This window comes from Lontra canadensis, unplaced genomic scaffold (assembly GCF_010015895.1).
Source record: "Lontra canadensis isolate GAN:19392208 unplaced genomic scaffold, GSC_riverotter_1.0 scaffold91, whole genome shotgun sequence".
Lineage (NCBI taxonomy): Eukaryota > Metazoa > Chordata > Mammalia > Carnivora > Mustelidae > Lontra > Lontra canadensis.
In genome coordinates, this window is record NW_022631085.1 from 854,855 (window position 1) to 881,646 (window position 26,792).

Genomic DNA, 26,792 nt, shown 5'->3' on the forward strand with positions numbered 1-26,792 from the left:
TGTCAAATAAATAAATAAAATCTTAAAAAAAAAAAAAAAAAAGAATCACTGGGGAACTTTTTGAAACTAACTTTCTGGAGTTGGGCCCAGACATTCTGATTCAATGGATCTAGGGTGGAGGCCTGGGAATCAGTATTTTTAAAGCTTTCCAGCTGGGTTTTTTTTTTTTTTTTAAATTTATTTGACAGAGAGAGAGAGATTACAAGTAGGCAGAGAGGCAGGCAGAGAGGCGGGGAAGCAGGCTTCCCGCTGATCAGAGAGCCCGATGCAGGGCTCAATCCCAGGACCCTGTGATCATGACCTGAGCTGAAGGCAGAGGTTTAACCCACTGACCCACCCAGGCGCCCCTAAAGCTTTCCAGCTGATTCTAATGTGCAGTGAGGTTGCCAGGTTTCAAGGCTGCTCACAGTCAACATGTTGGAGAGCCTAATGCAATGAACAGTCCATACAAGTTCTGCAGGGTAACAAGAACTATTGCTTGGAGAGGGACAGAAATGCTTGGGGCTAAATTAGTTACATCCCTAAAAAAGAGTGGTAAGAATTTTTCTGGAAAAGTCAATGTTTTAATGACAAATATTGCTTTGCTGCAATGAGGAAAAACAGTTTCTGAGCAAGATGGTATCAATGGAATGAATAAAATTGTATTGGACACATAGTTCCTTGGATACCTAGTTCCTCGTCAGTGAAACATCTCTTGACTTCTTTTTTCTTAACTCCTAGGTGTCAGGCTGGGGACCAGTATGTCAGCCTGTAGGTTGCAAGCAATCTTGCCCTGTACCAGCTATATTAGTTTTCTAATGCTATGTAAAAAATCACCACAAACTTTGCAACATTAAACAACACAAATTTATTATTTCACAGTTCCCGTGGGTCAGGAGTCCAGTATGGGTCAGGATCTCATCAGGCTCAAATCAAGTTATTGGCCATTCATGGCTGTGATCTCATCTGAGAGTTGTGTCCTCTTCTAAGATCATTGGTTGTTGACAGGATTCAGTTTCTTGTGGCTGTACGTTTGAAGCTCCCATTTTCTTTTTGTTGGTGGGACTCTCAGCTCCGAGAGGGCACCCTCAGTCCTTGTCATGGACAGTCCACATGTGGTTATTTGCTACTTCAAGGCAAACAGGAGTCTCTTCTGCTTTAATGACTTTGACTTAAGGTTCACCTGATTAGGTCAGGCCCACTTACAGTGATCTTCCTAACTTAAAGTCAATTGATGACAAACTTCAATAATGTCTGGAAAATCCCTTGATGGCAATGCCTAGATTTGTGTTTGGTTGAATATCTTGGAGATGTGTGCAGTAGGGAGTGGGAATCCTTGGAGCCATCATAGATTTCCACCCACCATAACAGCTTGAGCTCTACCACTTTGCTTTCTTCTCAAGCAAGCATATAAACTCGCTCTTCTTTCCCAAACACTTTGAGAAACACAAACATGGTGTGAAAACTATTTATTCAGACTTAGGATATACATATTTAGAGCTTTGTCTGATGACAAAAGCAATACACGCTATGATGAGGAAATTCCAAATAATACAGACCTGTCTTGTGTAAAGAGTGTAAGTCACATCCAATCCCATTATAACCCATAACCACTGTATTTCAACGTATTTACTAACATATGCATATAACACACAAGTACATTTATTTTACATCTCCTAGACCATGCCAAATCATCCAAGTATAGAACCTCATAGCACAGTCCTTTTTCTTCATAATTCCTATCAGTTTTATCCTCATTTGAAGTCTGTAAAAATTAATGACTGTGTTTAGTGAGGGAAATTGTCTGGGTCTGTTTATGCTCACCATCATATTCCCAAAGAATACTTACTGACTGAATGAATGAATGAACAAAATGAAGAATATAGCAAGTTACTTTTGATTCTTTATCTATTCTTTTGTTCACACTTACTGAGAGCTTACTATGTGCCAAGAACCATTCTAGGTGTTGAATCTTGGCCATCTTTCAAGATCGCTACATATATGATATGCCACAATTATTTAACCAGTGTACTTAATGAGTGCTTAGGTTGTTTCCAATTTTTCATTATTACAAACAATGCTGCCAGGAGCATCACCATATATGTATATGGTGATATATATATTGATTGGAAAAGAGATATTGTTATAGGAGTAATTCTTAGATGTGGAATTGTTCTGTTAAAGGAAAAAATAATTTAAAATTTCGACCAAATTGACAAATGTTCCTCCAAGAAGTTTATAACAATTTATACTCCTAATAGTAAGATTGTTTCTCGAGGGTATTACCAATCTCATATATACTTAAATGACATTTTGCTTTTATATGCATTTATTATTTAAGTTTCCTTAATTCTCTGCCTCGGTTTCCTCAATTTTGCCTGTACAACAGGCAAAGCCCTGAGTTGCTGTGAGGTTTAAATGAGAGGAAAAGCTTCTAGCACAGTGTCTGGCACATAGAGCAGCTCAATAAATGTTGCCATTAGAATGATTTGAGCAAATGGTAGGTGATGAACCTTAAAAAAAAAAAAAAAAAAAAAAAGACAGAATCCAGATCATTAAGGGGCTTAGATCTTAAGCTAAAGAGTTTGTTTACCATGAAAGTTATGAAAATCATCGTAGGTCAAGGCATGATGTGGTCAGACTTGAATTTTAGAGGGGTTCCTCTGGAACAGGGTCTGGATAGAGGACTTCTGCAATTAAAAAGCTATAGCAGCAATCCAAACAGGGTGTGGTAAGGGCCTGATCTACAGCAGCAGCCATGAGAACTGGGGGGTGGGGAGTTGGGTCTTACAAATATTAAGCAGGTAGAATCTATAGGGATTGGAGAATGTGGGGATCATGAAAAGCAAATGGGAAACATGTTAAGATGAATCTTAATGATTCACCTTATGATGAATCCAATGAGGATTTAATGGTGAAATCCAGTGAGGATTTCTGGACTGGGTAGCTGAGTGAATGATGGTGACACTCGTTGAGAACGAAAGTTGCTGGGTGTCTAGAATAGTGCCTGGAGTCATTCCTAGCCTAGCACTTAAAACAGTTCCCAGCATGGGTAGATAGGTTGACAGAATAGGTGAGAATAATTTCACTGGAACCATGAGGTAAGTAGGAGCTAGTCTGCGCTGGGTTGATAAAAGGAGTGACAGTGGTATGAACAAGGGCAGTGTGTTCTTTCCAGAAGCTTGGCTGAGAGAAGAAAAGGGATAAACAAGAGCTAGAAGATAATACGTGCTAAGGGAGAGGTTTTTCTCAAGATGACAGACCACAGGATGTTTGGAAGGAAAAGTCAGTAAAGAAGTTATATGTAGGAGATGGGGTGACAGAGCAGGATCCTGGGATGCCAAGAGGATGGTACCAAAGCCCAGATGCCGGCTGAGCTGCTGGTAGCAGGGTATGTGTGCAGATGCAAATATGTTAATCGGTATAAGGAAATTGAAGGATCCCCTCCCTGCCTCCAAATACCTGACCCTTCTCAGTGAATGTCTCCTACATTTACTAAGTGATACCACCCAACATTTGAAGGGGGTTAGAAACTTGGGGCCAGTAGATGGGGGCAACGGAAGAAGCCACTGAGGGATGTTGACTGACAGGCAGTGTGAGAGCCCCCTGGTGTCACTTTTCTCCAGCTGTACTCAGCGGCTGCTCTAAGGTTACATGGATTGATTCAGAGCTGGTTCATGTTGGTATCTGGCAGGTGGGATGGAGGAACCTGATTTTACAACGGCTCTAAGGGTTGAGGTTGCAGAGTATTTGGAGTAATGAACCAATGGCAATAATGAGGATGCTGATGAGAGTAATAACAGCAATAACAAAACAGGAGACTGTAAGGTCCTGATACTTTGACTCGGTCTTCATTAAAACCATAGTTAAAAATCATGTCACAAGCAAGAATAAGATTTAATTAGAAGCCTTGGCAGGAAAGAACTTTATTGATACTGATACAAGTGCCTTTGAGGATACAAAGCTCAGAGGTAGTCATCACTGGAAAGTTGAGAGCGAAAATTAAAGAAAAATTACAAATAAGTTGTCAAGTTATATAAACACACACATGTACACACACACACAGCATCAGCCAGGTAGGACAGTCTTAAGTCAGATATTTATCTATTCTATATTTCTTCTTCCTGAAATTGAGTTTCTCACAGGTCTATTTGCTGTGATGAGTTGCTTTTTAAATGGAGATGTACTAATAGAACGTAACAGTTAACCTCAAACATAGGATTACCGCAAAGCCTGCTTTTCATGTTTGTTGTGAGGCACGAAATTTACCCATTATATGCTTGTTATAGGCAACTCCATGTTAGAACGGTTAAAAAATTCATCTGGCTTAAAATAATCATGACAGAGCCTTAGTATATAATTCACCATCTCTGACCCCATTAACTTCGTGATGTAACTCTATCACTTTGTGAGTAGCAATTCACTTGCTTTACAGAGAGCGCCAAACCTCTGTCTTTGCTTTTCCCTACAGGGCTATTTGACCAAAATAATCTTCTGACTTTAAAACACAAGGCAAACCGTGTTTCACTGTTTACAACAATGAACATTTATTGAGCTCTTTCTAAATGCCTGACACTATGCTAATCACCTTCACAAATATTATCTTACCTGGTCCTCACATCAGCCCTGTGAGGTAGGTAAGCAGTTTCCCTTAGACAACACACCAGTAATAAACTCTGTTACAAAGAACTGTTTGGCTTGAAGTCAAAACTCTTTCCACTTTTCCGGGGAAAAGACATTCACGACTACCTTCAAATATGAGTGGTTTCTTTAAGGTAGAGTGATCAACTTGGGTCATGACACCAAGGGGTTAGGACCAAAGGGTAGAAATTACAGGGAGAACTTTGATTTTTCTAAATATAATGTGAAACTGGAAAAGGAATTCAAGCACTGGATGGGAGGTGAAACAGACGGCCGCTGAGAGTTACCTATCAACTCGGAGTCCGCAATTCTCTTCCTCCTCTGTATTTTCCACTTCTTTCATATATTGGTGTATTCACTCTTTTTCCCCATTCAACAAACATTTCCTGGTTTGTCCAATATGGTATCCACTAGCCATAGTCGCTGTTTACATTTGGTTAACTTAAGTAAAATAAAAAACTTGAGTCCCACATGCACTACCCACATTTTAAGCGCTCAAAACTATATGTGCCTAGTAGCTTCCACATTTTTTTTGAGCCATAACTGACATTTAACATTAAATTAGTTTCAGGTGTACAACATGATCAATCAATAGGGCTACCATATTTGCAAGTTCTGGGAAGTGCTGTTTCAGGCAGCTGACATAGAATAATCACGAGAATGAAAAATCTCGAGTTTTTGACCTTGAGGAGCTTACAATCTAGAGGAGAAAAAAAACCCACCCAATATTATTTTTTAAGAGCTCACACTTATCGAATTCTTGCTGGAAATCGGGCAGTTTGCTAAGCACTTTCTTGTGACTATTTAGCTGCAATGCTCTTAACACCATAAAACAGATGTCATTATTTTGCTCACTTTACAGAAAGGGCAGTAACTTGCTCAACGTATGTGAAAAGTACTGAAAGGCCTCATGACCAAGAGTAGTGTAGGGCCATGAAAGAAATTGAGCTAAACTTCACTTGGGGAGTTTAAGGAAGATCAGAAGTGGAGAGGGATTAAAACCCAAATCTGTAGAGACCATGTTTACTCAACCTGTGGGCTACAGACTTAACTAATCAGAATTACCTAGGATGCACGTTAAGAGTGCAGATTCCCTGCACCTCATTATGGGATCTGTGGGCAGGAACTGGGATCCTACGCTTTAACCAAGCTCCCCATCTTTCTCCCAAAGGTTCTTTCTTATTTATTAAGTGAGGTTGGAGAGCCACTGTCCACACCACTGGGTCCCCTTTGTTCCGCTTTCCCCTGGCTTCCCTGGCTTTAATTTGAGTACGGATCAAGGTGGAAGCCTGCGGTACGACATCTCGCACGAAAGTCTCGGAGCCTCAGTTTCCCCGTCCTTGAAATGGAGATCCTGGCGGGCCTGCCGCGCGGCTACCAAGGGGGCCACGCACGTCAGGCGCCGGGAGAACGCTGACCCCGCCTGGTGAGTCCCGCCCCTCTCTGCCGGCCCGGGCTGCCTACCCTCGCAGATCTGCTCCCACAGGTTCTTGCCCGGAGGCTCCACGCCCTGTCCTGGCGAGAGAGGTAGCTCGGGGGACACGGTGGACACGATGGGCACTGACGTCCGGGCAGTGTCCGACGACTCTGCGGAGCCAGCCGGCTCCTCGCGCTGGGTTGTGCGACCACTCGCCGGACCCGGTGCCGCCATGGCCGCGGTTTCCACGGCAACCGCCCTCCCGGCTTGGCTACGACCCGGAAGGAGCCGGAACTCAAGGAGGCGGGCCAGCGACTCGAGATTAATTTCCGGGTCGCGGCCGAGCTGGCTTTCACGTGGAGGCGGGGAAGATTGGCGTACCGGTGAGTGCTTAGGAGCGGCACTGGTGGGGCGGCGCGGGGTCTAGAGATGGGGTCTGGGGACTTGCGCGGAGAACTGAGGGAGAAGTGGGTGACCTGTACCCCAAATCCACACATAATCCCTCCCACCGCAGTCGCCTGTGTGCGCTCGCTCCGGCCTGGAATTTCTCCCCCCTTGAAGCGGGGCCGGGATCCCGCGTAATCCCTCCCTGTGTGTTTGTGCGGAAGCTGTGGCGCGGCGGAACCGGTGAGGGACCGTTCTCGCCTCCTGGCTCCCTTGCTTCCTGCTCGTGAACCGGCGGCGGCGGCGGCGGCGGCGGCCGCCGTGGGGTGTGTGTTCCCCTGTGCAGAGCGCAGGCTGCGTTCGAGTCCTTTTTGCCACTTGCTGGCTGTTGGACCCAGGAGAAGTAAATTCAAGTCTCGAAGCCTCAGCAAGTATGAGATGGGGTCTTCACACCGGTCCTCGGGAGACTACCGCGAGGTTTTAAAAGGGCTTTTGGAGAAAGTTTGCTTTTGTTGGAGACACACTGTAAGAGTCTTTCCTCTTGGAGCGAATTTATCTGGGGTCGCAGCGTTGAAGAGCAAGATCTTCAGTCCTGTAGAGGAAGGAAGCTACAGTGATTATGAAAGGGGGTTCAAGGACTACAGTCCCCCTTTAAGTTCTTTGTTCTAATCAGATCACTTGACCACTCCCCCACCTGAGGCACTCTTGGCGCTCTCGGGGCGCTCGCGCTATCATATTCTCTCTCTCTCTCTCTCTCTCTCTCTCTCTCTCGACTCCACCCTCTCCAAGTTTGCATCTTCTTCCTTTGCAGGCCCCTTTCCCTCTGCCCTCCTGCTTCCCTGAGGTCTTAGGCTCATTCTTTTTGAGGCTTAATTACCATCCATATATTTATTTATGAGTGTTTTTTTTTTAAACTCCTGTCAGCCCAGTCACCCCCGAGCCTCGAACCCACATATCCACCTGTCCACTTGCATAGCTCAAGGCATCTGCAAACCAGCCTGTCTCCTGCAGCTACCCGCCTTCAGTTCCTTTTTTTAAAGGGGTTAACCCCACCATCCCGCAATTGGCCTAAGCTGGAAACCTCTGTTCTAGAAACTTTCCAGACCACTGGTAAGCCAGATTAGATGAACTTCATTGACCTCACCACTAGCCTTGCTTTTATCATCGCATCTTCATTATCACACCTCTTCTCAGCCTACACCTGTTTCCTGATAGCAGGTGTTTTATCTTGTTCCTCTCTGGATCTCTGGCATTCATTCATTTAGTGCGTATTTGTCAAACACGCGCTGTGTGTCAGGTGCAGAGCTAGGCTCTGGGAATACAGCAGAAAACGGGACAAGAGTGAATAGAGAGGGTATATCCTTGACTTACAGGTGCTCCTGGCATGAGTTATAAATGAACTTGAGCTATGGCTTAGTCCTGGCCTGGCTCTTTGAAGCTGCTAATGGCTAACCAGGTCCAGTGTGGCTCCCTGGGGCAACGAGGCTAAAGAGAGCTTCAGGGTGGAGAAACTCCCGACCTTTCCTTCCCACTATCCAAACCTCCTTTGATTCCCTGGGTGTCTCCATGTCACCTAGTCCAGGGAGCAGCAGGAGCTTGTGTGTGGTAACTGGAGAGAAGTGTCCCAGCTGGAAGATAAAACGTACTTGGGGCGTCAGTCCCTTCCCACAGTTGCCTACATGACATTTCTCCCCCGCCAAAAGCTGGGCTTTCTAGGTTGCTCTGTGTCATCTTCAATTGCTAAATATTGGTAATTTGAAAATTTAGAAATAGTGAAGCAGGCAGGGTGTGGCCCCCAACACCTCCCCAGTCCCTAGCAGCATTTGGTCTGGTTCAATGCCTCTTTATGGATGGGGAAACTGAGGCCCAAAGAAACCAACACTATGGAGCAAGGGGCGTCAGTCACCATTTGGACCTAGGTCTTGTCAGTCCTAGCTGGGGCTGCCTTCATCATATCTTGTTACCATTCTTATTACTAGCCACATGGGAAGGTAGTTAGGGAAAGTCACCCGGGGGTAGGTGAGGGGAATTTATTTCCAGACACAAAGGAAAAGAGTTGCTTAGATGAACCAAGGTAAGGGGTTAATTGTGCCATAGTTATTGCCTCTGGTGGGAATTAGCAGGTAGAGTTGACCTCAAGATTTCTGTCCCCTTCATTCAGTGAAAGGTAAGTCCCTGCCTGAGGAGAGCATTTGATCTCTGATTTGATTGCAGTTGTATCTTCAGTGGCCAGCACAGGGTAGGCAGTGGGTAAATTTGTTTAATGGGTGACTAGGATCAGAGATTTAAGGAAGGCAGTGAGAAAGAGAATCCCTTTCCAGGGATTATTATATATTCTTGCCCTTTGAGAGGGCAATTTCTATTTCACCATCTCCCCCCCCCCCCATTTTCCAGATGGGAACATTAATGTTCAGGGAGGCTGGGTGACTGGGGTTTAAGTTAATGAGGGAGCAGTTTGAATTTGAACTTGGGCCTGTCTCCATTTAAATTCCGTTCTACTTCTTTCATTACATTTTCCTTTGTCTCAAGGAATGACTCCCATTTTCCCATCCTCTAACATTTCAGGCTAGCCACTCAGAATTGTGGCTCTTGGCACTAACTAGCCGAATTGTACATGGGGTGGTTTGGTATGGAGATAACTTGTACCATTTCTCTTTTCAGGAATGATCACGAAAACCCACAAAGGAGACCCGGGCCTTGGGGTCCCAGAGAAAAAGAAAAAGAAAAAGAAGGTAGTCAAAGAACCAGAGACTCAGTACTCGGTTTTAAACAGTGATAATTACTTCACTGAGATTTGTCCCACAAGAGCAACACTCCCCTCAAAGAATGTGGAGCTAGGGCAGGCATCTGAGATGCCTCTGGTGAAGAAAAAGAAGAAAAAGAAGGGCCATAGTACCCTCTGTCAGGAGCACCTAGAACCCGAGACCGTGTTACGTGCTGGACGGACAGAGAAGTTGGCCACCCCCAGGAAGCAGGCTCTTGGTTCATCTGAGTTCCAAGGTGGGGAGAAGAAAAAAAAGAGGAAGTCCTTAAAACCTCTGGCCATGCCTTCTAGCTCAAGAGGGAGGACCTCCCCAGACACTAGACAGGTTGAGGAGGTGACCAGAGTTGGCAAGAAGCCCAAAAAACACAAGAAGGAGAAGAAGGCCCGGGAGGCTGTAGCTGCCTCGGCCAAGGACCCTTGTTTCCGTGAGTTTGGGGATACTCTGTACGCTTGCTCAGTGGGGAAGGATGGTGCGGAGCAGACAGGCTCAGGGCAGAAACGGAAACAGGACAGCCCCAGGGAATGCAACGTGAAGATGAAGAAGAAAAAGAAAATCCACCTTAAGGGAGATACCTCCGTAGAAGAGCACCTTGAGTGCTCCAAGTCTGTGGAGAGCAGCCCTAGGAAAGGAACTAAGAAGCCAGTCAAACTTGAGGCTCCAGAATACATCCCAATAGGACATAACCCCAAGTCCCCCGCAAAGAAGAAAATGAAGTCCAAGAAAAAGGTAGAGCAGCCAGGCATTGAGGAGCCAGCTCTGAAGAGGAGTAAAAAGAAGAAGGTGAAAGAGAGCAAAGTAGCGGAAGAACCTTGGGAAGAGGTAGGCATTTCTTCAGAATCAGATTCTGCTTTGGGAGAATAAGGGTGGAAATTGGGGTGGGGGGAACGAGAGAGAGCGAGAAAGAGAGATAAATGTGTGTGTATGTGTGTGAGACATTTGTAGCCACCAGAACCCAGATAAAACTGACTTCAACCAGAAAAGAGATTTGTTGAGACATGTAACTGAAAAGGTTAAAAGCTATTTAATTTCAGATATGGCTGGATCTAGGGGCTCATGGAATATCCTCAGTAGTAAGGGTATCCCTTGTTATTGAAACTCTAACCAGGTCCTCACTATCTCCACTCAAGATCTGAATAAATTGGAATAAATTTTTTAGATGAATCTCTCCCTTTCTGAACTCTTGCCTCTCGCTGTCCAAAACTCAGGAACCAAATAGTTTGAGTTAACATGTCTGTGGCTATCCGAGCTTATTTTCTATGCTCAGTGTACATGATTTAGTGATCAAATAGATTTGGATCGCAGGAGATGCCAGTGTGCCTTTCCCCAGCTCTTCATATTTTTTTTTCTTTGTTGGTTTTGGTCCCTCCCACCCCACAGCAAGATGGTCTCAGTAGCTCCAGGATTTCATCCTAGTAGTTAGGTTACCCCCAAAGGGAGAGAGCGCACCTCCGAAACAATTACAGAAGTCTCAGGGCTGCTCTCACACGCATCGATTAGATCACATAAGCTGGAAGCCCTGACCTTAAGCCAGGGGGAGGGACCTAGGGTATCCATCCCATCTGAACCCCACTGTCTGCAGTTAGGGGGAAAAGACCGTTTTTAAGAGGAAAACCCAGTCCTGATTCCCAGGAGGAAGGGAAGAGTTGATGTTCTGATGAATACAACAGAGATCCACTGTCTCCATCCTGACAAGCTTTAGTGCAGGAAGGAAGGGAGGGGAGATGAGCCTGAGCTCTTGGACTCCACAGGCCATGTCTATACCAGGGCCACACCTCCATTCCTCTCTTTGGGGTATGTGTGTGCATGTGCAGAGGTAATGAGATGGTACATGTCGTACTCCAAGCGGATGTCTGGCCTGTTGGGGTAGCGATGGCTGAAATTTCTTGAACACCTAATCATGTGCCTGGCACTAAGCTAATGCTCCCCATGTATTAACCCGTTTAATCCTCACATCAGTCTGGTGAAATTACTGCTGTGGTCATCCTCATTTAACAGACAAGGAAACAGATTCAGAGGAGTTAAATACCTTGTTCAAGATCTCCCACCTGGTACAGTGTGGGGCTGGGCTTTAAACCCAATCTGGCTTCTGAACTTGAGGTTTCATCCTTTCTCAGAAGCTGCCCTGTAACTTCTCATAGATTCCAGTATCATTAGAGCCCAAGAAGTGACTGTCTTATATTGGAACAAGCCCTGGATTCTCTTCCCAGTTCTATACCAGCCAGCTGTGTGAGCTCAGACCACCCACTGTCCTGTGGTCCTCAAGTAAGAATGATGGCTACTGTGTACTGAGCACTTAACTGAAGTTTGACTCTGGCGTTGGAGGGGCTCAGTTAATACTGACTGATGGATGACCCCCCTGGGGCAAGGTCATCAAGAAGGTGTCTGTGTGGCTTGAGCTCTGCTTGGCCAGAGAGGGTTGAGGAGGCTGGCAGGGGTGGCCTCCATATCAGGGCCTACAAGAGGTAGTTCTGGTTTCTGGATTTTTCCCAATTCTGCCCTACTCCACTAGATTTGGGTGTAGTGGTCTCTTCAGAAGTTGTTGGGGCCAAGAAGAACCCCAGAGGTGGGAGCCTAACCCCTATCAGAATCTAGGACCCCTTCTCTCTGGAGTCCAGTCACTCCCCTCTGTTTAACATCTCCTGCAATGGGGGCTTTGCTGCCGAGGACAAGCCCACCAAGTCGGGAAGTGCACCTATCTTCAAGGTCTGGATGGGTGATGTACGTGAACAGAGCCTTTAAGGGATCATCACACGTGGTGCTGGGTGCCAGGCAGAGCACACCTAAAGTAAGGATGTCGGAAATGTGGCACTTGGCATTACCAAAGGACCAGGGAAAATGGCTGGCTCAAGGTTTCACTGTCAGAGGGTTCCATGGGGGCTGAGGCCAGTGAGAGAGTGTGGCACATGTAAGCACGCTCAGGACAGGCCCAGTGAGGATGCCATATGGAAGCAGAGACCTGTAAGCAGTGCCTGCTGTCAATTGTGCAGCGGGAACAGCGAGCGCCGGGGCTCTGGAAAGAACAAAGTGTAGCGGGAGCTGGGAGTTTAGGGGACCAAGTGCTAGAGACCAGAGAGGCCACAGGAGCCTAGATTTTTGTGTAAACAGGATGAGAGCCTCTGGAGGTTTTGGGGAGTGGAGTGCTGTGATCCAATTGAGTTATTAAATTTCTATTTAAGATTTTTTTTTTTAAAGATTATTTGAGAGAGCACTCGTGCAGAAGGGGGAGAGGGAGAAAGAATCTCAAGCATGCTGCACACCAAGTGCGGAGCCTGATGTGGGGCTCAATCTCAGGACCCTGAGATCAGGACCTGAGCTGAAACCAAGAGTCGGATGCTTAATCTACTGTGCCACCCAGGTTCCCCTTAAATTTTTACTTTCTTAATTGAGCTATAGTTGATATATAACATGGTATAAGTTTAAGGTGAATATATAACATGTTTCATTTGAGGGTTTTTAAAATTTTTTTTAAAAAGTATTTGTTACAGAGCACATGTGCATACCCATAAGTGGGTAAAGGAGGGGAGAGGAGCAGAGGGAGAAGGACAAGCAGACTCTGTGCTGAGTGTGGAGCCCAATGTACGGCTTGATCCCACAACCCTAAGATCATGACCTGAGCCAAAATCAGGAGTTGGACACTTAAACCGACTGAGCCACCCAGATGCCCCAAGATTTTATTTTTAAGTACTCTCTATACCCAGTGTGCGGCTCAAACCTACAACCCCAAGATCAAGAGTCTCATGCTCTACTAACTGAGACAGCCAGGTGCCCCTCCAGTTGAGGTTTCAAAGCTCACCTGAGCTGCTGTGCATAATGGAGCAAGGTTGGGGGATGAGAAAGCCCGTGTTAAAGACCTGTGCTTGTCCAGGCAGGAGAGAAGGCAGTGACTGGGAGTGGGGTAGGAGGGGGAGCAGTGTAGAGGAGAGAACTGGGTTTGGGTTTGTTGGCAGTGGGTTTGGGTCTCTCTCCCCACACCCACCCCCCAATCAGGGCCCCAAGGCCCTGTGCCCACCTGTCCCTTGCTAGCTGGCCCGCATCCCCCACCACCAACAGGACCCCTCTCACTGGTTTGGTGCCATGGGAGGTAAGATGATGTCTGTGTGGCAGGAAAGGTGCGCAAAGCCTAAGTCAAGAGACACGCATTAGTGTCAGCTCTGTCCCTGAGCTGTGGTGGGGCCGGGGGGTGACTTCCTGACTGTCGCTTCATCTCTCTAAGCCTTAGTTTCTTCAGATGTCAGATAGGTCAGTGCCATTGTTTTGAGGTAAGAATAGTTCCACGATTCCACAAGAGGATGTCAGAAGTTCTGGAAGTGGCAGGGGTTAAGGAGGTACTGCAGTCTTGGGTCTTTTCTGGACTCTGATGATCTCACCCTGCTGAGTTGCTGGGGCAGAGGCCTTTGTATGCCTGACTCTTACTCCATTTGCCCTTTTGTGCAGGAGCCTGACCCAGACTTAGAGGTGGTGTTGGAAAAGAAAGGCAACATGGATGAGGCGCACATAGACCAGGTATGCCCCAGGTCCTCACCCCCGCTTCCGTGTGTCTTGCCACCCGCCAGTCACACTTTTGTCTCCTACAAGGCAACAAGATTCTGGTCTCAGAGGTGTCAGGGACCCCAGAAGCCACCAGCCAGCCTCTGGCACACTTCTGATGGCAGGGAACTTGTGGCCTCCCCCACTTCATGCTGGGAGACCCCTTCACTACCACAGCTTTGACTCAGGGGCCACCGGGTCATTCAGAATCCCAGGCTGAGGCTCTCCTGCTTGTAATTGCTCCAGGGGGAGACAGAAGTGTGAACCCAGGAACTGTAGCCAGGGCAGAGAGCATGTGCTCAAGCAGGCCCGTGCATTGCCATCTCCTGTCCTCGATTCAGGAGTGTTGAGCGAAGTTAGTCTACTGTGGATCTTCTTCTGCCGTGCCCAGATCTGTAGGTAGATGCAGCCTGTACTGGAGCATGACTTTCTGGGAATTGGTGTATTCGTATGGTCCTGGACCAAATGACACCTGGCAGGACAGGGGGGTAACAGTGTAGGCTTGGCTTTGTACCATTACTAACGAGGTGACCTTGGGCAGTCACTGAGCTCATTGACCCTCGTATAGGTGGCTGCGAAGACTGAACGAAGTCATGTTTGTGAGGCGCTTAGCAGCTTACTAAGTGGCAGCTGTTACCCTGACCACATCCTCTTGCTTTGGCAGCAAGTAATTGCTAGAGAGAAGCAACAGGGTGTGATGCAGAGATGACCCCTGGTCCATGGCCCTTCTACTCCAGGAGAGAAGGAAATCAGAGAGTGCTAGCAGATGAGCGGAATATGAGGAGGCTTGTAAGATGTTACAGAAGTTCCAAATCTAATGCTTCTGAGGCCCTGGGGAACTCTCCCTGGAGGAGATACATTGAAGTGGGGCCAAGAAGATCCATTAGATGATGCTGACCGCCCAGTAGCGGGCCTAGCACGAAGCACAAGCCCCTCAGAGTGGGAGCTTCCCAGCCTTCTGCAGCTCAAAGGCACACTGCTCCCCAGGGTCAGGGCCAAGGGTAATGAGCTGGGCAGCCGCACAGAGAGGACAAAGGTGGGGCCCTGACCTGACTAGGACCTTCCATCAGTTCCTTTCCCAGGTGTCCTCAGCCAGTCAGGAAGCAAAGTCTGGAATTCTGAGAGTGTACTTCCTATGGGCAAGGCCCTGCCAACAACCCTTTATTTCTTTTTTGTGCCTACTGAGTACTTTGATTACTTGACAATTTTTAAGAAGACTTTTAACCATTTCCTGGGTGCTGCATTACCTCAGTGTAAGTGAATCTTTCTGTTTTACCTCTCCTGTTTTCCCCATAAGTCCTAAAACTTTACTGTGTTAAAAAAATTGCAACCTGAAAAGAAAGGCACCCTGAAATTCTACCACCTAATAATGATCATTGTTAGCTCTTTGTTATAGTCTTCCAGATTTTTCCTTTGTAACTATATATGTGTAATTTTAAAGCACTGTCCAATCTTGCTATGTATACTGTTCTTTTAACTTTTATCATTTAACTGGCGAATTACTTTTCATTTTGGCATATGCACATCTGTATCATTCCACATGAGGAGCATGGTTCCACTACAGGAATATATCATAATTTCTCTTACTTTTGCTGTTGTCACTTTGCTTTATGTAGTTTTAAACTTACATAAATGGTCAGCTTGACTCTATAAACGGTCACTTTGACTTAAAGCCTGTGGCAAATTAGGAGGGAGGAAGGGGGATGCCTAGGTGGCTCAGTTGGTTGAGAGTCCTAACTCGATTTCGGCTCAAGTCAAGATCTCAGTGCTGAGATTGAGGCTCATGTTGGGCTCTACACTGGGTGTGGAGGCTGCTTGAGATTCTCTCCCTCTCCCACCTCTACTACTCCACACCCCGCCCCCCACTCACACACGCTCGCTTGCTCTCACTCTCTCTATCAAAAAAAAAAAAAAAGTTGGGGGGAGGGAGAAAGGCCACAAATTAGGGCAGCTGAAGTTACACCTAAACCCTTAAAAGGGAGGACAAGGCCCTGGAAGCTTTTTTTTTTTTTTTTTAATTGAGGTGTAGTTGACCTCCAATGTTACATTAGTTTCAGGTGTACCACCTAATGATTCAGTAGTTACATATTTTATGAAATCATTAGCACAAAAAGCATAGTTACCATCTGTCACTGTACAAAGCTATTACAGTATTACTATGTTCCCTATGCTGTGTTTTACATGCCTGTGATTGATTTGTAGCTGGAAGTTTATACTTCTCAATCTCCTTCACCTGTTGAGCCCATCTGCCTATAACCCTCCATCTGGCAACCACTAGTTTTCTGTTTTTATGACTCATTATTGGTTTTTTTTTCTGTCTGTTATTTCACTTAGCATAATACACTGTAGGCGCATCCACACTGTTGCAAATGGCAAGGTTTCATTCTTTTTCAGGACTGGGTAATAGTCCACAGTGTTGGGGGTGGGGTGTGTGTGTGTGTGTGTTATGTAGTATGTATACACATACCACATCTTTTTGCATTTATCTATCAGTGAACACTTAGGATGCGTCCATATCTTGCTTGTTATAAATAACCGTGGTATAAACATAGGGGGTGCATATATCTTTTCAAATTAGTGTTTTCTGGGCGCCTGGGTAGCTCAGTCATTAAGCATCTGCCTTCAGCTCAGGTCATGATCACAGGGTCCTGGGATCAAGCCCCACATCAGGCTCCTTGCTCTGCGGGGAGCCTGCTTCTGCCAGTCCCACTCCCCCTACTTGAGTTTCTTCTCTCTCACTCTATCTCTGACAAATAAATAAAATCTTTAAAAAATCAGTGTTTTCCTTTTCTTTGGGTAAACACCTGAAGTAGAATTACTGGCTTATATAGTATTTCTATTTTAAAAAATTTTGAGGGGGGCCCCTGGGTGGCTCAGTGGGTTGAACCTCTGCCTTCTGCTCAGGTCATGATCTCAGGGTCCTGGGATCGAGCCCCACGTCGGGCTCTCTCCTCGGTGGGGGGCCTGCTTCCCCGCCCCCCCCACCTGCCTCTCTGTCTACTTGTGATCTCTCTGTGTCAAATAAATAAAATCTTTAAAAAAAAAAAGTTTAAAATATTTGAGGAAATTCCATGCTGTTCTTTATAGTGGTTGCACCAATTTACAGTCACCAGCAGTGTATACAAGAGTTGCCTTTCCTCAGCATCCTTGCCAACACTTGTTATTTCCTGTCTTTTTGATACTGTCCAGTCTGACTGGTGTGGTGTGATATCTCACTGTGGTTTTGATTTACATTTTCCTGATCATTAATGATGTTGAACATCTGTTGATGTGTCTATTGGCCCTTTGTATGTCTCCTTGGGCAAATGTCTCCTCAGGTCCTCTGCCCATTTTTAAATTTTTTTGTTTTTGTATTTTTGAGTTCTTTGTATTTTTTGGATATTAGCCCCTTGTTGAATACATTTACAACATGGATTTGAATTGTGCAAGTACGTGAATACATGGAATTTTTTTTTTTATACAGTACTATAAATGTATTTTTTCTTTTTTACAATTTTCTTAACACCTTTAGCTTGTGGTAAGAGTACAGTATATAATAAGTATAACATTCAAAATCTGTGTTGACTGGAAGCCTTACCAATAATATAAACTGTTAACAGTAGGCTACTAATAGTTAAATTTGGGGGGAGTCAAAAGTTATATGTGGATTTTCAACTGTGCAGGGAATCAGTGCCCCTATCCCCACTTGTTCAAGGGTCACCTGTATCATGTTCCCATTAAGTAAGTTGCCGTTGCATTTTATGGTTTCCTTTGCTATGCAGAAGCTTTTTAGTTTGATGTATCCCAATTGTTTTTATCGCCATCACCTGAGGAGACAAATCCAGAAAAACATTGCTAAGCCTGATATCCAAGTGTTTATTACCTATGTTTTCTTTCCTTTTCTTTTGTTAAGATTTTATTTATTTGAGAGGGAGAGAGAATGAGCAGGGGGAGAGAGCGGGAGAAGCAGGTTCCCCACTGAGCAGGGAGCCTGACGCAGGGCTTCATCTTAGGACCCTGGGATCATGACCTGAGCTGAAAGCAGACACTTAACTGAGTCCTCCAGGTGCCCTGCCTATATTTTCTTTCTTTCTTTCTTTCTTTCTTTCTTTCTTTCTTTCTTTCTTTCTTTCTTTCTTTCTTTCTTTCTTTCTTGTTGTTGTTTTAAGATTTTATTTATTTGAGAGAGCATGGGAGGGGAGAAGGTCAGAGAAAAGCAGATTCTTTTAGGACTCCTATGGTTTCAAGTCTCACATTTAAGTCTTGAATCCATTTTGAGTTTATTTTTGTGTATGGTATAAGCAAGTGGACCAATTCCATCCTTTTTGTGTAGCTGTCCAGTTTTCCCAACACCATTTATTATGAGACTGTTTCCCCCCATTGTATATCCTTGAATCCTTTGTCATAGATTAATTGACCATATAAATGTGGGGTCTCTTTCTGGGCTGTGTATTTTCTTCCATTAATCTGTTTTTGTGCCAGTACCATTCTATTTTGATTACAATTGCTTTGTAGTGTAGTTTGAAATCTGGGATTGTGCTTACCCTAGCTTTGTTTTTCTCTCTCAAGATTGCTTTGGCCATTCAGAGTCTTTGTGGTTCCATACAGATTTTAGGATTGTTAGTTCCAGTTCTATGCAGAATGCTATAGGTATTTGATAGGAATTGCCTTGAACCTGTAGACGGCTTTGGATAGTATGGGTATTTTAACAGTATTCTTCTGATCTGTGAGCATGGTATATCTTTTAAATAAGATTTTATTTATTTGACAGGGAGAGAGAGAGCGAGAGAGGGTAATACAAGCAGGGGGAGTGGGAAAGGTAGAAGCAGGCTTCCCACTGAGCAGGGAGCCCCATGCGGGGCTCGATCCCAGAACCTTGGGATTGTGACCTGAGCTGAAGACGGAGGCTTTAACCCACTGAGCCAACCCAGGCGCCCCATCTTTCCATTTATTTATGTAATCTTCAGTTTCTTTCTTTAGTGTCTTATAATTTTCAGAGTATACCTTTTTCACCTCCTTGCTTAAATTTATTCCTAAGCATTTTATTCTTTTTGATGCAGTTGTAGTTGGGAGTGTTTTCTTTTCTCTTTTTCTTTTTTTTTTTTTAAAGAGAGAGCCAGTGGGGGCGGGGGAGGTGGGTAAAGGGAGAGAGAGAATCTTAAGCAGAAGATCTCATGAACCTGAGATCGTGACCTGAGCTGAAATCAAGAGTCAGACACTTAACCAGTTGAGGCAACTTGGTGTTCCTGGGATGTTTTCTTAATTTCTCTCTCTTTTTTTTTTTTTTTTTATTTGACAGATCACAGTAGGCAGAGAGGCAGGCAGAGAGAGAGAGAGAGAGAGAGAGAGAGAGGAGGAGGCAGGCTCCCTGCTGAGCAGAGAGCCCGATGTGGGACTCAATCCCAGGACCCTGGGATCATGACCTGAACCGAAGGCAGAGGCTTTAACCACTGAGCCACCCAGGCGCCCCTCTTAATTTCTCTTTTTGATAGGTCGCTATTAGTATATAGAAATGCAACAGATTCATGTATATTGATTTTGTAGCCTGTAGCTTTTACTGAGTTCATTTATTAGTTGTAACAGTTTTTGGTGGAGTGTTTAGGGTTTTCTATATAGAGTATTAGGTCATCTGCAAGTAGTGACAGTTTTACTTCTTTCCAGTTGGGAGCCCGCCCTTCCTTCCTTCCTTCCTTCCTTTCTTTCTTTCTTTCTTTCTTTCTTTCTTTCTTTTTTGACTGTTGTGGCAGAGACTTCAGTATTGTGTTGAATTAAAGTGATGAGGATAGATACTTTTTCTTTCTCATTTTAGAGGAAAAGCTTATAGCTTTTCATCATTGAGTATGATACTAACTGTGGGTTTTTCATATATTGCCTTTCTTATGTTGAGGTATGTTACCCACTTTGTTGACAGTTGTTACCATGAATTGATGATGAATTTTGTCAAATGCTTTTTTTGCATGTGATGTACATTCATCTCATATATATGAGATGAATATGATTTTTATTCATTTTGTTATCCTCAGTTGATTTACAGATATTAAACCATCCTTGCATCCCTAAAATAAATCCTACTTGATCATGGTGAATGATCCTTTTAATGTAATGCTGGATTCAGTTTGCTAACATTTTATTGAGGACTTTTGCATCTATGTTCAACAGGGATATTGGTCCTGAAAGCTTTTATATCAAACAGCAGGGTCATTAGTCCACTGATGGTGGCTTCGAGCCATACTGGCAACATTGTATAAGATCTACCTCCTGTGGACCAGGCATTCTGTTAGGTTCTTACATTCTGCACCCAACAATTTAATGTGGGGTGGGGGTTTCCCACCTCAGCAATTCTTGGCACCAGCTGGGTGTCCTGCCATTCAGCTCAATTCTGGCACTATATATCTGGAGATCGTGTCAAATCTCACAAGGTAAGGACTCAGTCCCACCAGACTGCTCCCCGCCCATGCCCCAGTTCAGATGCCTGTTACAAGCTGGATTGTTACCTGTGCTTCTTACTTACCAGGCTGCTAGGGATGGGAGGTTCTGATAACCCCCTCCTTGGGTTTTACTAATTTGCTAGAGCAGTTCACAAAACTCAGAGAAATCTTTTACTAGATTGTTGGTTTATAATAAAAGGGTATAAATCAGGAACAGCCAGATGGTAGTGATGCATAGGGCAAGGTATGGGGAACGGCACTGAACTTCTTTGCCCGTTCCAAGAATACCATTGTCCCCAGATCTCCATGTTTTCACCAACCCAGAAGCTCTCTGAACACTCCCCTCCTTTGGGGGTTTTATGGAGACTTCATTATATAGGCACGATTGATTAAATCCCTGGCCATTTCATGATTGATTCACCCTTCTGCACCTCTTCCCTCCTTGGGTCTTGGAGGTGGGACTGTAAGTTCTAACCCTGTCAACATAGGGTTGATTCAGCTGGCCACCAGCCCCCATTCTTGGGTACTTTCTGACATTGCCTCATTAACATAACAAAAGATACCTTGATTACTTTCCTTACTTAGGAAATCCCAAGGGGTTTAGGAGCTTTGTGCAGAAACTGGGTGAAGACCAAATACATATTCTCTCCTGTTTATCCTCCAGGGTAGCTGATATTTCTTGTCTATTTGCAGATAAATAGATTGAAATACACAAAGGTTGAGTGACTTACCCAGTGCCACATAAGTTAATGGCAGAGCTAAGATTCAAACTAGCCTGTGCCTGACTCCAGTGCTCTTTCGAGAAAACGATGCTATCCCAAAAGTTGACTACAGTATCCTCTATACAGGAAGTCAGGGCTTCAGGCAATATGCTTTAGGAAGTTTCTATGCGGTATGGCTATTACGGACAAAAATGGTTCTAGTGCTGAAGGTGGATAAGGCTTAGTTTATGAGGAAGGTTCATTCTTAAAAGAAGTTCATTCTTAATCCAAAACAAGGCTTAATGAGACTCCCCATTTTAGGCCAAGCTATTGCAGCCTTGGGATACTTAGGGGACACTTTTGACAAATGCCTACCCCAGTTTGCAGCACAGGAAAGCTGCTCTCCCTCTTGTCACCCTCCTGTCCTGCCCTGTCTCTGCTCGATTTTAAGCTCAGAGGAAAACAACTGTGTCCCATTTCCCTCTTTCTTTCCTCTCTCTTCCTCAGGTGAGGCGAAAGGCCTTGCAAGAAGAGATCGATCGTGAGTCAGGCAAAACAGAAGCTTCTGAACCGAGGAAGTGGACAGTAAGTTTGATGTTCAGGCTCTGGTCGGTTGCATACCCCGGCATCCTGACAACTCCTTCCTCACCATGCACCGTGAAGAGCAGAGTGATGGGATACCATGTTAGTCCAGGCCCCAGAGGCTGTCCCAGTCTGCCTGCCTGCTCTCTTCACTGCAGAACTTGTCCTAAGCTAACTTCCTTCCTTCTGAAAGGGGTGCTCGCCTCCCTCCTGGAGTGCTGGCGAAGCAAGATAAGCAGCCTGAACCTTTGTCTCCGGCTGTGAACAGGTGGGGTGTCCCACACATTAGTCACTGAGGGCACGTGAAAAGCACTTTCCAGCAGTGGATGGTGACCTCAAAAGGCTGCTTGGACCAGAGCAGGAGGCAGAGGTGAGAGCAGTGTGGTAGCAGGCCTCTCTCAGGACTGCCTACAAGGTCCATTTGGAGTGGGAGATTTCCAAACCAGGCCTGAGGAGATGGGACAGGAGAGAGTGCACCACAAGGACCAGGAAGTCAGGCTGAAGAGTGATGAGAGGGGATGTGGGCAGGGTGTGTGCCATACCAGGCCAGCCTCAGTGGCCATGGTAGGGAGTGCGCACTGGGCTCCAAGTGCTGTGGGAGCTGCTGGAGGGCCTTTATGTAGGGTAAGTGGGGAGTGGGTTGGAAGGCTCAGCCTCCAGGCCTGAGGATTGGGATGGTGGCAGAGGGTAGAGAAAGAGAAGAAACCAGCTTCATAATCCAACAAGACTTGTTAATAGATTGGATTTGGGGGAGAAGGAAAGAAGGATCCATATGACAGGGAAGCCTTGCCTTCCTTAACTATCCTAAGCCTTCATAGTTTAACATAGGAAAGAACAATTGATTTGGATCAAAAGACCTGAGTTCAGTTTCTGGCTCTGCCACTTTCTAGTTGTGGATTCGAGGCAAGCAGTGTCCTCTCTCTGAGCCTCAGTTTCCACACCCTGTAAATGAGACTCCTACTCTGGCCCAGTGGGGTATGAAGAGGGGCTTTGTTATGTTCCTTCCTTCTGGGTATTCTCTCCTTCCTCCCCAGCCTCATGAGATGAGCAGAGCTGATAGAAACCCTCATTGAGTTGAGGAAGACAAGAAACAGGGCAGCGTCATTCAGAACCTGTAGCCTCAGAGGCTGTACCTAGAAGGACCTGAGGTGGAGAAGAAGGATCCTAGAGCATAGGGGTGACATCTGCTGGGGACGCTTTAGGTGGCATTGCCTCCCAGGACCTAGGTCACTTGACTGCTGAGGCGTGTGGTGAGGACTCCGGACTGGCTGTGGACCCCTGCAGGAGGGTCCACTTTGAATGGGTCAGCAGCCCTTGAAGAGCTAGCTCACCCGTGACTGGTCAGCCTGTGCTCAGACCCAGGGCAGGACTGTCAGAGCTGGTTTCTCATCCTAGAAATCGTAGGACCGGGAAGCTGTAATTATGCCTACATCTGGGCCACTGTGAATCTGGAAGAATTTGTCACCGCTTCACTCAGGGCAGGTGTAGCAGTGACTGGTTCTTACTGTTCTCCCGAATCTGACCTAGAAATAAGTGCTAAGCTGGGATTTGGCTTGCAAGTGGAAAGTTCCCGGGCAGTATGGAGGTCAGCAGTTGGGGTGGGTTGGGAAGAATGACAAATTATCAAGGATTTAAAGTTGCCAAACATTGTGCTCTGGGTTGTTGGTATAAAATCTGATTCAGTCCTTAGCTGAAGCCCTGTGAGAGGGTTATTACACTCCCTATTTTATAGATGAGGACATTGAATCTCAGAGAGTTTACGTAATTTGACCAGGGTCACGCAGGTGGGCTTGATCCTTGGGTCTGTGTGACTTCTAAGTCATTGTTTTCTTGAGCCGTGTTTCTTGTCTCACAGATACGGGAAGGACAGGGGTCTTTTCTTATGCAGCTCCTCTGAGGTCCTGCCTTGCATTTTCTTGAACATGGGTGATTCGTGGATAGGTGGTGGAGTACTCTGTACAGGAATTGGGACCCCCGAGTTCCTGGAGTTCCTGGGCTGGCTCAGCCGTGGACTCAGCTGTGTGACCCTTGACCTCTCTGGGCCTCCACTCCCTGCTGTAAAATGCAGTGCTTGTCTGAAGAGATGTGCATTTGAGATTCCTACTTGGCGGCTGCCTCCTTCCAACTGTCAGAAATGTTAGGCTGAGGGAAGAGCGGGCGGCCAGCTGGTGAGGTGAGGTGAGGTGAGCTGGGCTGGGAGGTGTGTAGAGGTGTGTCAGGAGGTGAGATTGTTGGAGGTGAGCGGAGGTGTGCCGTACGTGAGGGGAGGAGTAAAGCAGACAGGCAGCTCCATGGTGGGCCATGGTGTAGACCAGACTTGAGATGGAATTCCAGCAGGGCCATTAATGAGGCTTGTGCCCCCAGTTAGGCTGTAGACCTCCACTTCCTTATCAGTAAAAAGGGATGCTGACAGTATTCCTCATAGGGCTCTTGCTAGAAGTCAGAGGACAATCCATTGATGTGTTGATGAGCACTGTGCCTGGCACATAGCATTTAATCAGCTGGACCCTCCCTGGTGAGGCTGGGGTTGGGGAAAGGGCAGGGCTTTGGAAGCCAGGAAAATAACCACCTTTTTTTCTCTTAACACAGGGAACTCAGTTTGGCCAGTGGGATACTGCTAGTTTTGAAAATGAGGAACAGAAACTAAAATTTCTCAAACTGATGGGTGGCTTTAAAAACGGGACCCCTTCGCTCAGCCGCCCCTCTAACACAGTCGGAAGGCCCAACATGGCTCTCAGCAAGAAGGCAGCTGACGCCCTGCAGCGGAACCTGCAGCAGGACTACGACCGGGCCATGAGCTGGAAGCACAAGCGGGGCACTGGCCTGGGCTTCTCCACCACCCCAGACAAAATCTTTTATATTGACAGGAATGCTTCCAAGTCAATCAAGTTTGAAGATTAAACTCTACTGTCTTATCCTTCAAAACAGCCCAGATTGCTTTTACTGTTCAGTTATGCAGTTGAAAGCCATCTGACAACTGTCTCAGATCAAATCTCTGCAGAGATTAAGTTGAAAACTCTGCCCATGTGCTTGGACAAACTGGGGTCAGGGAGCTCATGTTTCAGAAGCCAAGAGAACATGTGAGTGATTAACGCCTACTATTTTGTGTATTAAGCATTCCATCCCTGTGTGAAGACATCAGCATATATAAATAATAGCTAATTTGCTGAGTGTTTAGTATGTGCCAGGTACGTACTACTGTGTTTCCCTCACATTAATGTAGTTAGTAATTATGAACTAGGTGCTATTATCCCCATCTTACCGATGAGGAAACTGAGGTTCAGGGATGAAGTAATAAAATTGCCCTGGTTCACCCAACCAGTAAGTGCCAAGTGCTGGACTTCTGTATCCCACGTCCTGTATCACTATTCACTACTCCTAATGTCCTCTTCTAGGGAATTTTACCAGGAATACTTATGGGGGATGAAGTCTCTTGATTGAAGAGACAGAGGTTTTGTTAGATGTCTAAATCTCAAATAGGAAGTAGAATTGATGGTCAACAGGTAAGGGCAAGCTCTTTTTCTTTTCCCATCCTGGAGAACCTTTAGGCAAAGAGGTCTGAATGGCCACCAAGCAGATGTGGCTGAGCTTTCTCTCCATTTGGGAAATGTGTTTCTAAACCAATTTTGCCTTTTCTGGCTCTCCTGACTTCTATCCTCAGTGTTGAGCTTGGATTTAACCTTCATGCTTTAACTGAATTCTAACCAAGGCATTTTAGAGAGACTGTTAGTCTTAATTAACCAACGGTAAATTCCCAGGGATACGTTTATTAGAATCTTTGTGACCACAAGGAAGAGAGTCCTAGGTGACTTGTGTGGTGGAGTTCTAATGCCAGGAGGCCTGAATGTGCGGGCATGACACAGGAAGTTGCCTCATCATGACATTGTTACCATATCTGGACTCTACAACCAGCTTCACAGAGCTCCAGGTACAATGACCTGAGTGACAAATGACCACCTTCTTCATTCACCTAGCAGTTTGCTTCTGAAAATACAGGTTTTGAGTGGGACGTTTTCACATCACTTGGCCTGAGTGCCTCCTATAGACATCCCAGCTCAGGCAGGCCTAACTAAACAGGATATTCAGTCTGTCCCTGGGCAGGAAATCCTGATGTGTAGGGGATTGATTGAGCAACTCAACAAAGAAACATTCTTTTCCTTTCTGCTCCATCCACCCTATTGGCTTCATCAGGCTGCTTGAAAGAATGGCCATAGCAATGGTAGGCACAATATCAAGATGTTAGAACTTGCCAGAGGAAGAAGAAAAACCTTATGGTTCAAGGAAAGTTCCAGAAGACCTTTCATCATAACTCATTGCTTAGCCGTGGGTCATATGCCCATGTCTGAGCCAGCCCCTGGCATGTGGAGGAAGATTCTCCTCAGGCCAGTCATAAAGGAAGTGAGGAGCTGACGCTGGTGGTGGGACAAACATGGAGTCCACTACTGTCCCACTGGGCAGAGGTGAGGCAGGCCTGCCCGGGCGCAAGTAAGCATTGGCCAGGTCAGGAGTCCTGCAGATCTATGCTAGCGATGTTTCAGGAGGGGCCACTTCACTCGGAATGTGAACCGGGCCTTTGATGGACTCAACCTTGAGTTGAGATACATAATGAAAGAGGCCATCTAAATGACGGGAAGGTGAGGTTCTGCCTTTGATTTAGCTCCTTCAGAGCACCTCCTCTTTTCACAGGGGGATAAATCTCCCCTGGCCTTGATCAACAGTACAGGAATTCACTCACTGTACTGACTGCTTCTCTAATTGTTTTTAACTTGCCAAGAGCTCACACTGTAGCTTGGGCCTGCCTTGGCTTGTCAGGATTGTGCTCTGCCATCTCTTGGGTGATTCTGGAGAGTAGCTGATCATTTGTCCACTGTCTTGTCCCCATAGTGATAGTTCTCACTAGCGTGTGAGGGTCAGGCCTTTCCCCTCCTGTCATTTAGTATATGTAGTCTGTGTAACGGGATTTGAGTTTTAAACCTTATGTGTCATCATTGGCCGAAGAGTTTCACTGGCCCAGGGGAAGGTTTATGATCGTTTGTTTCTGAAGCAGGGTCTAGCCAGTGCAGGTGGAACAGCTAAGACAGCAGGATCTCCAGTGACTTCAGAATGGACTTAGTCTTGGTCTGCATTGACAAGACTGGCAGAGAAGCCATTTCTCAGAGAGCAGGTCTCTGTCCTGTAGCAGTCCCGCAGTCCCGGGAGGACTTTCACTCTGAGTTTCCTGTGTTAGCTGGGCCCTCTCCTTTGTACGTTAAACAACATTGGCTTGTGCCACCTCTGTCCCTTTTTCCCATATCCAGTGCCATCAATCTGCAAGGTGTGTGTGTGTGTGTGTGTGTGTGTGTGTGTGTGTGTGTGTGATCTCCTATGTTGTTGATGTCTTGACTCTGTG

At 45.8% G+C, this 26,792-nt stretch overlaps 2 protein-coding genes across 5 annotated transcripts in view; one reads left to right on the forward strand and one right to left on the reverse strand.

Moving 5' to 3' along the window:
• The window catches only part of IQCK (IQ motif containing K), a 120,868-nt gene extending 114,470 nt beyond the window's left edge, over window positions 1–6,398 (reverse strand). The window contains exon 1 of one of the 2 annotated variants that reach the window (XM_032836177.1): window positions 6,085–6,313. In XM_032836177.1, coding sequence (XP_032692068.1) covers window positions 6,085–6,271 — 187 coding nt within the window. In that variant the 5' untranslated portion in view covers window positions 6,272–6,313. Of the gene's footprint in view, window positions 1–6,084 lie in introns of both variants that reach the window. The other variant, XM_032836176.1, reaches the window with a different exon arrangement.
• On the forward strand, window positions 6,320–24,560 carry KNOP1 (lysine rich nucleolar protein 1). 3 transcript variants are annotated; one of them, XM_032836171.1, is made up of 5 exons: window positions 6,321–6,420; window positions 9,083–10,005; window positions 13,621–13,689; window positions 21,329–21,406; window positions 23,993–24,560. In XM_032836171.1, the coding sequence occupies exons 2-5, from the start codon at window positions 9,085–9,087 to the stop codon at window positions 24,302–24,304; spliced, it is 1,380 nt and encodes a 459-aa protein (XP_032692062.1). In that variant the 5' UTR covers window positions 6,321–6,420; window positions 9,083–9,084; the 3' UTR covers window positions 24,305–24,560. The 3 variants fall into 3 exon arrangements, with proteins under 3 accessions (XP_032692064.1, XP_032692063.1, XP_032692062.1); XM_032836173.1 differs by lacking the exon at window positions 21,329–21,406 and having other exon boundaries at window positions 6,320–6,420; XM_032836172.1 differs by lacking the exon at window positions 13,621–13,689 and having other exon boundaries at window positions 6,320–6,420.
• Window positions 24,561–26,792: the final 2,232 nt, after the last annotated feature.

What these genes read in the sequence shown, in the direction of transcription:
- KNOP1 (XM_032836171.1), top strand. Translation starts at nt 9,085, where the DNA reads ATGATCACGAAAACCCACAAAGGAGACCCGGGCCTTGGGGTCCCAGAG. An exon ending in CGGAAGAACCTTGGGAAGAG is followed by an intron (nt 10,006 to 13,620) that starts GTAGGCATTTCT and finishes CCTTTTGTGCAG; the next exon opens with GAGCCTGACCCAGACTTAGA. An exon ending in ATGAGGCGCACATAGACCAG is followed by an intron (nt 13,690 to 21,328) that starts GTATGCCCCAGG and finishes TCTCTTCCTCAG; the next exon opens with GTGAGGCGAAAGGCCTTGCA.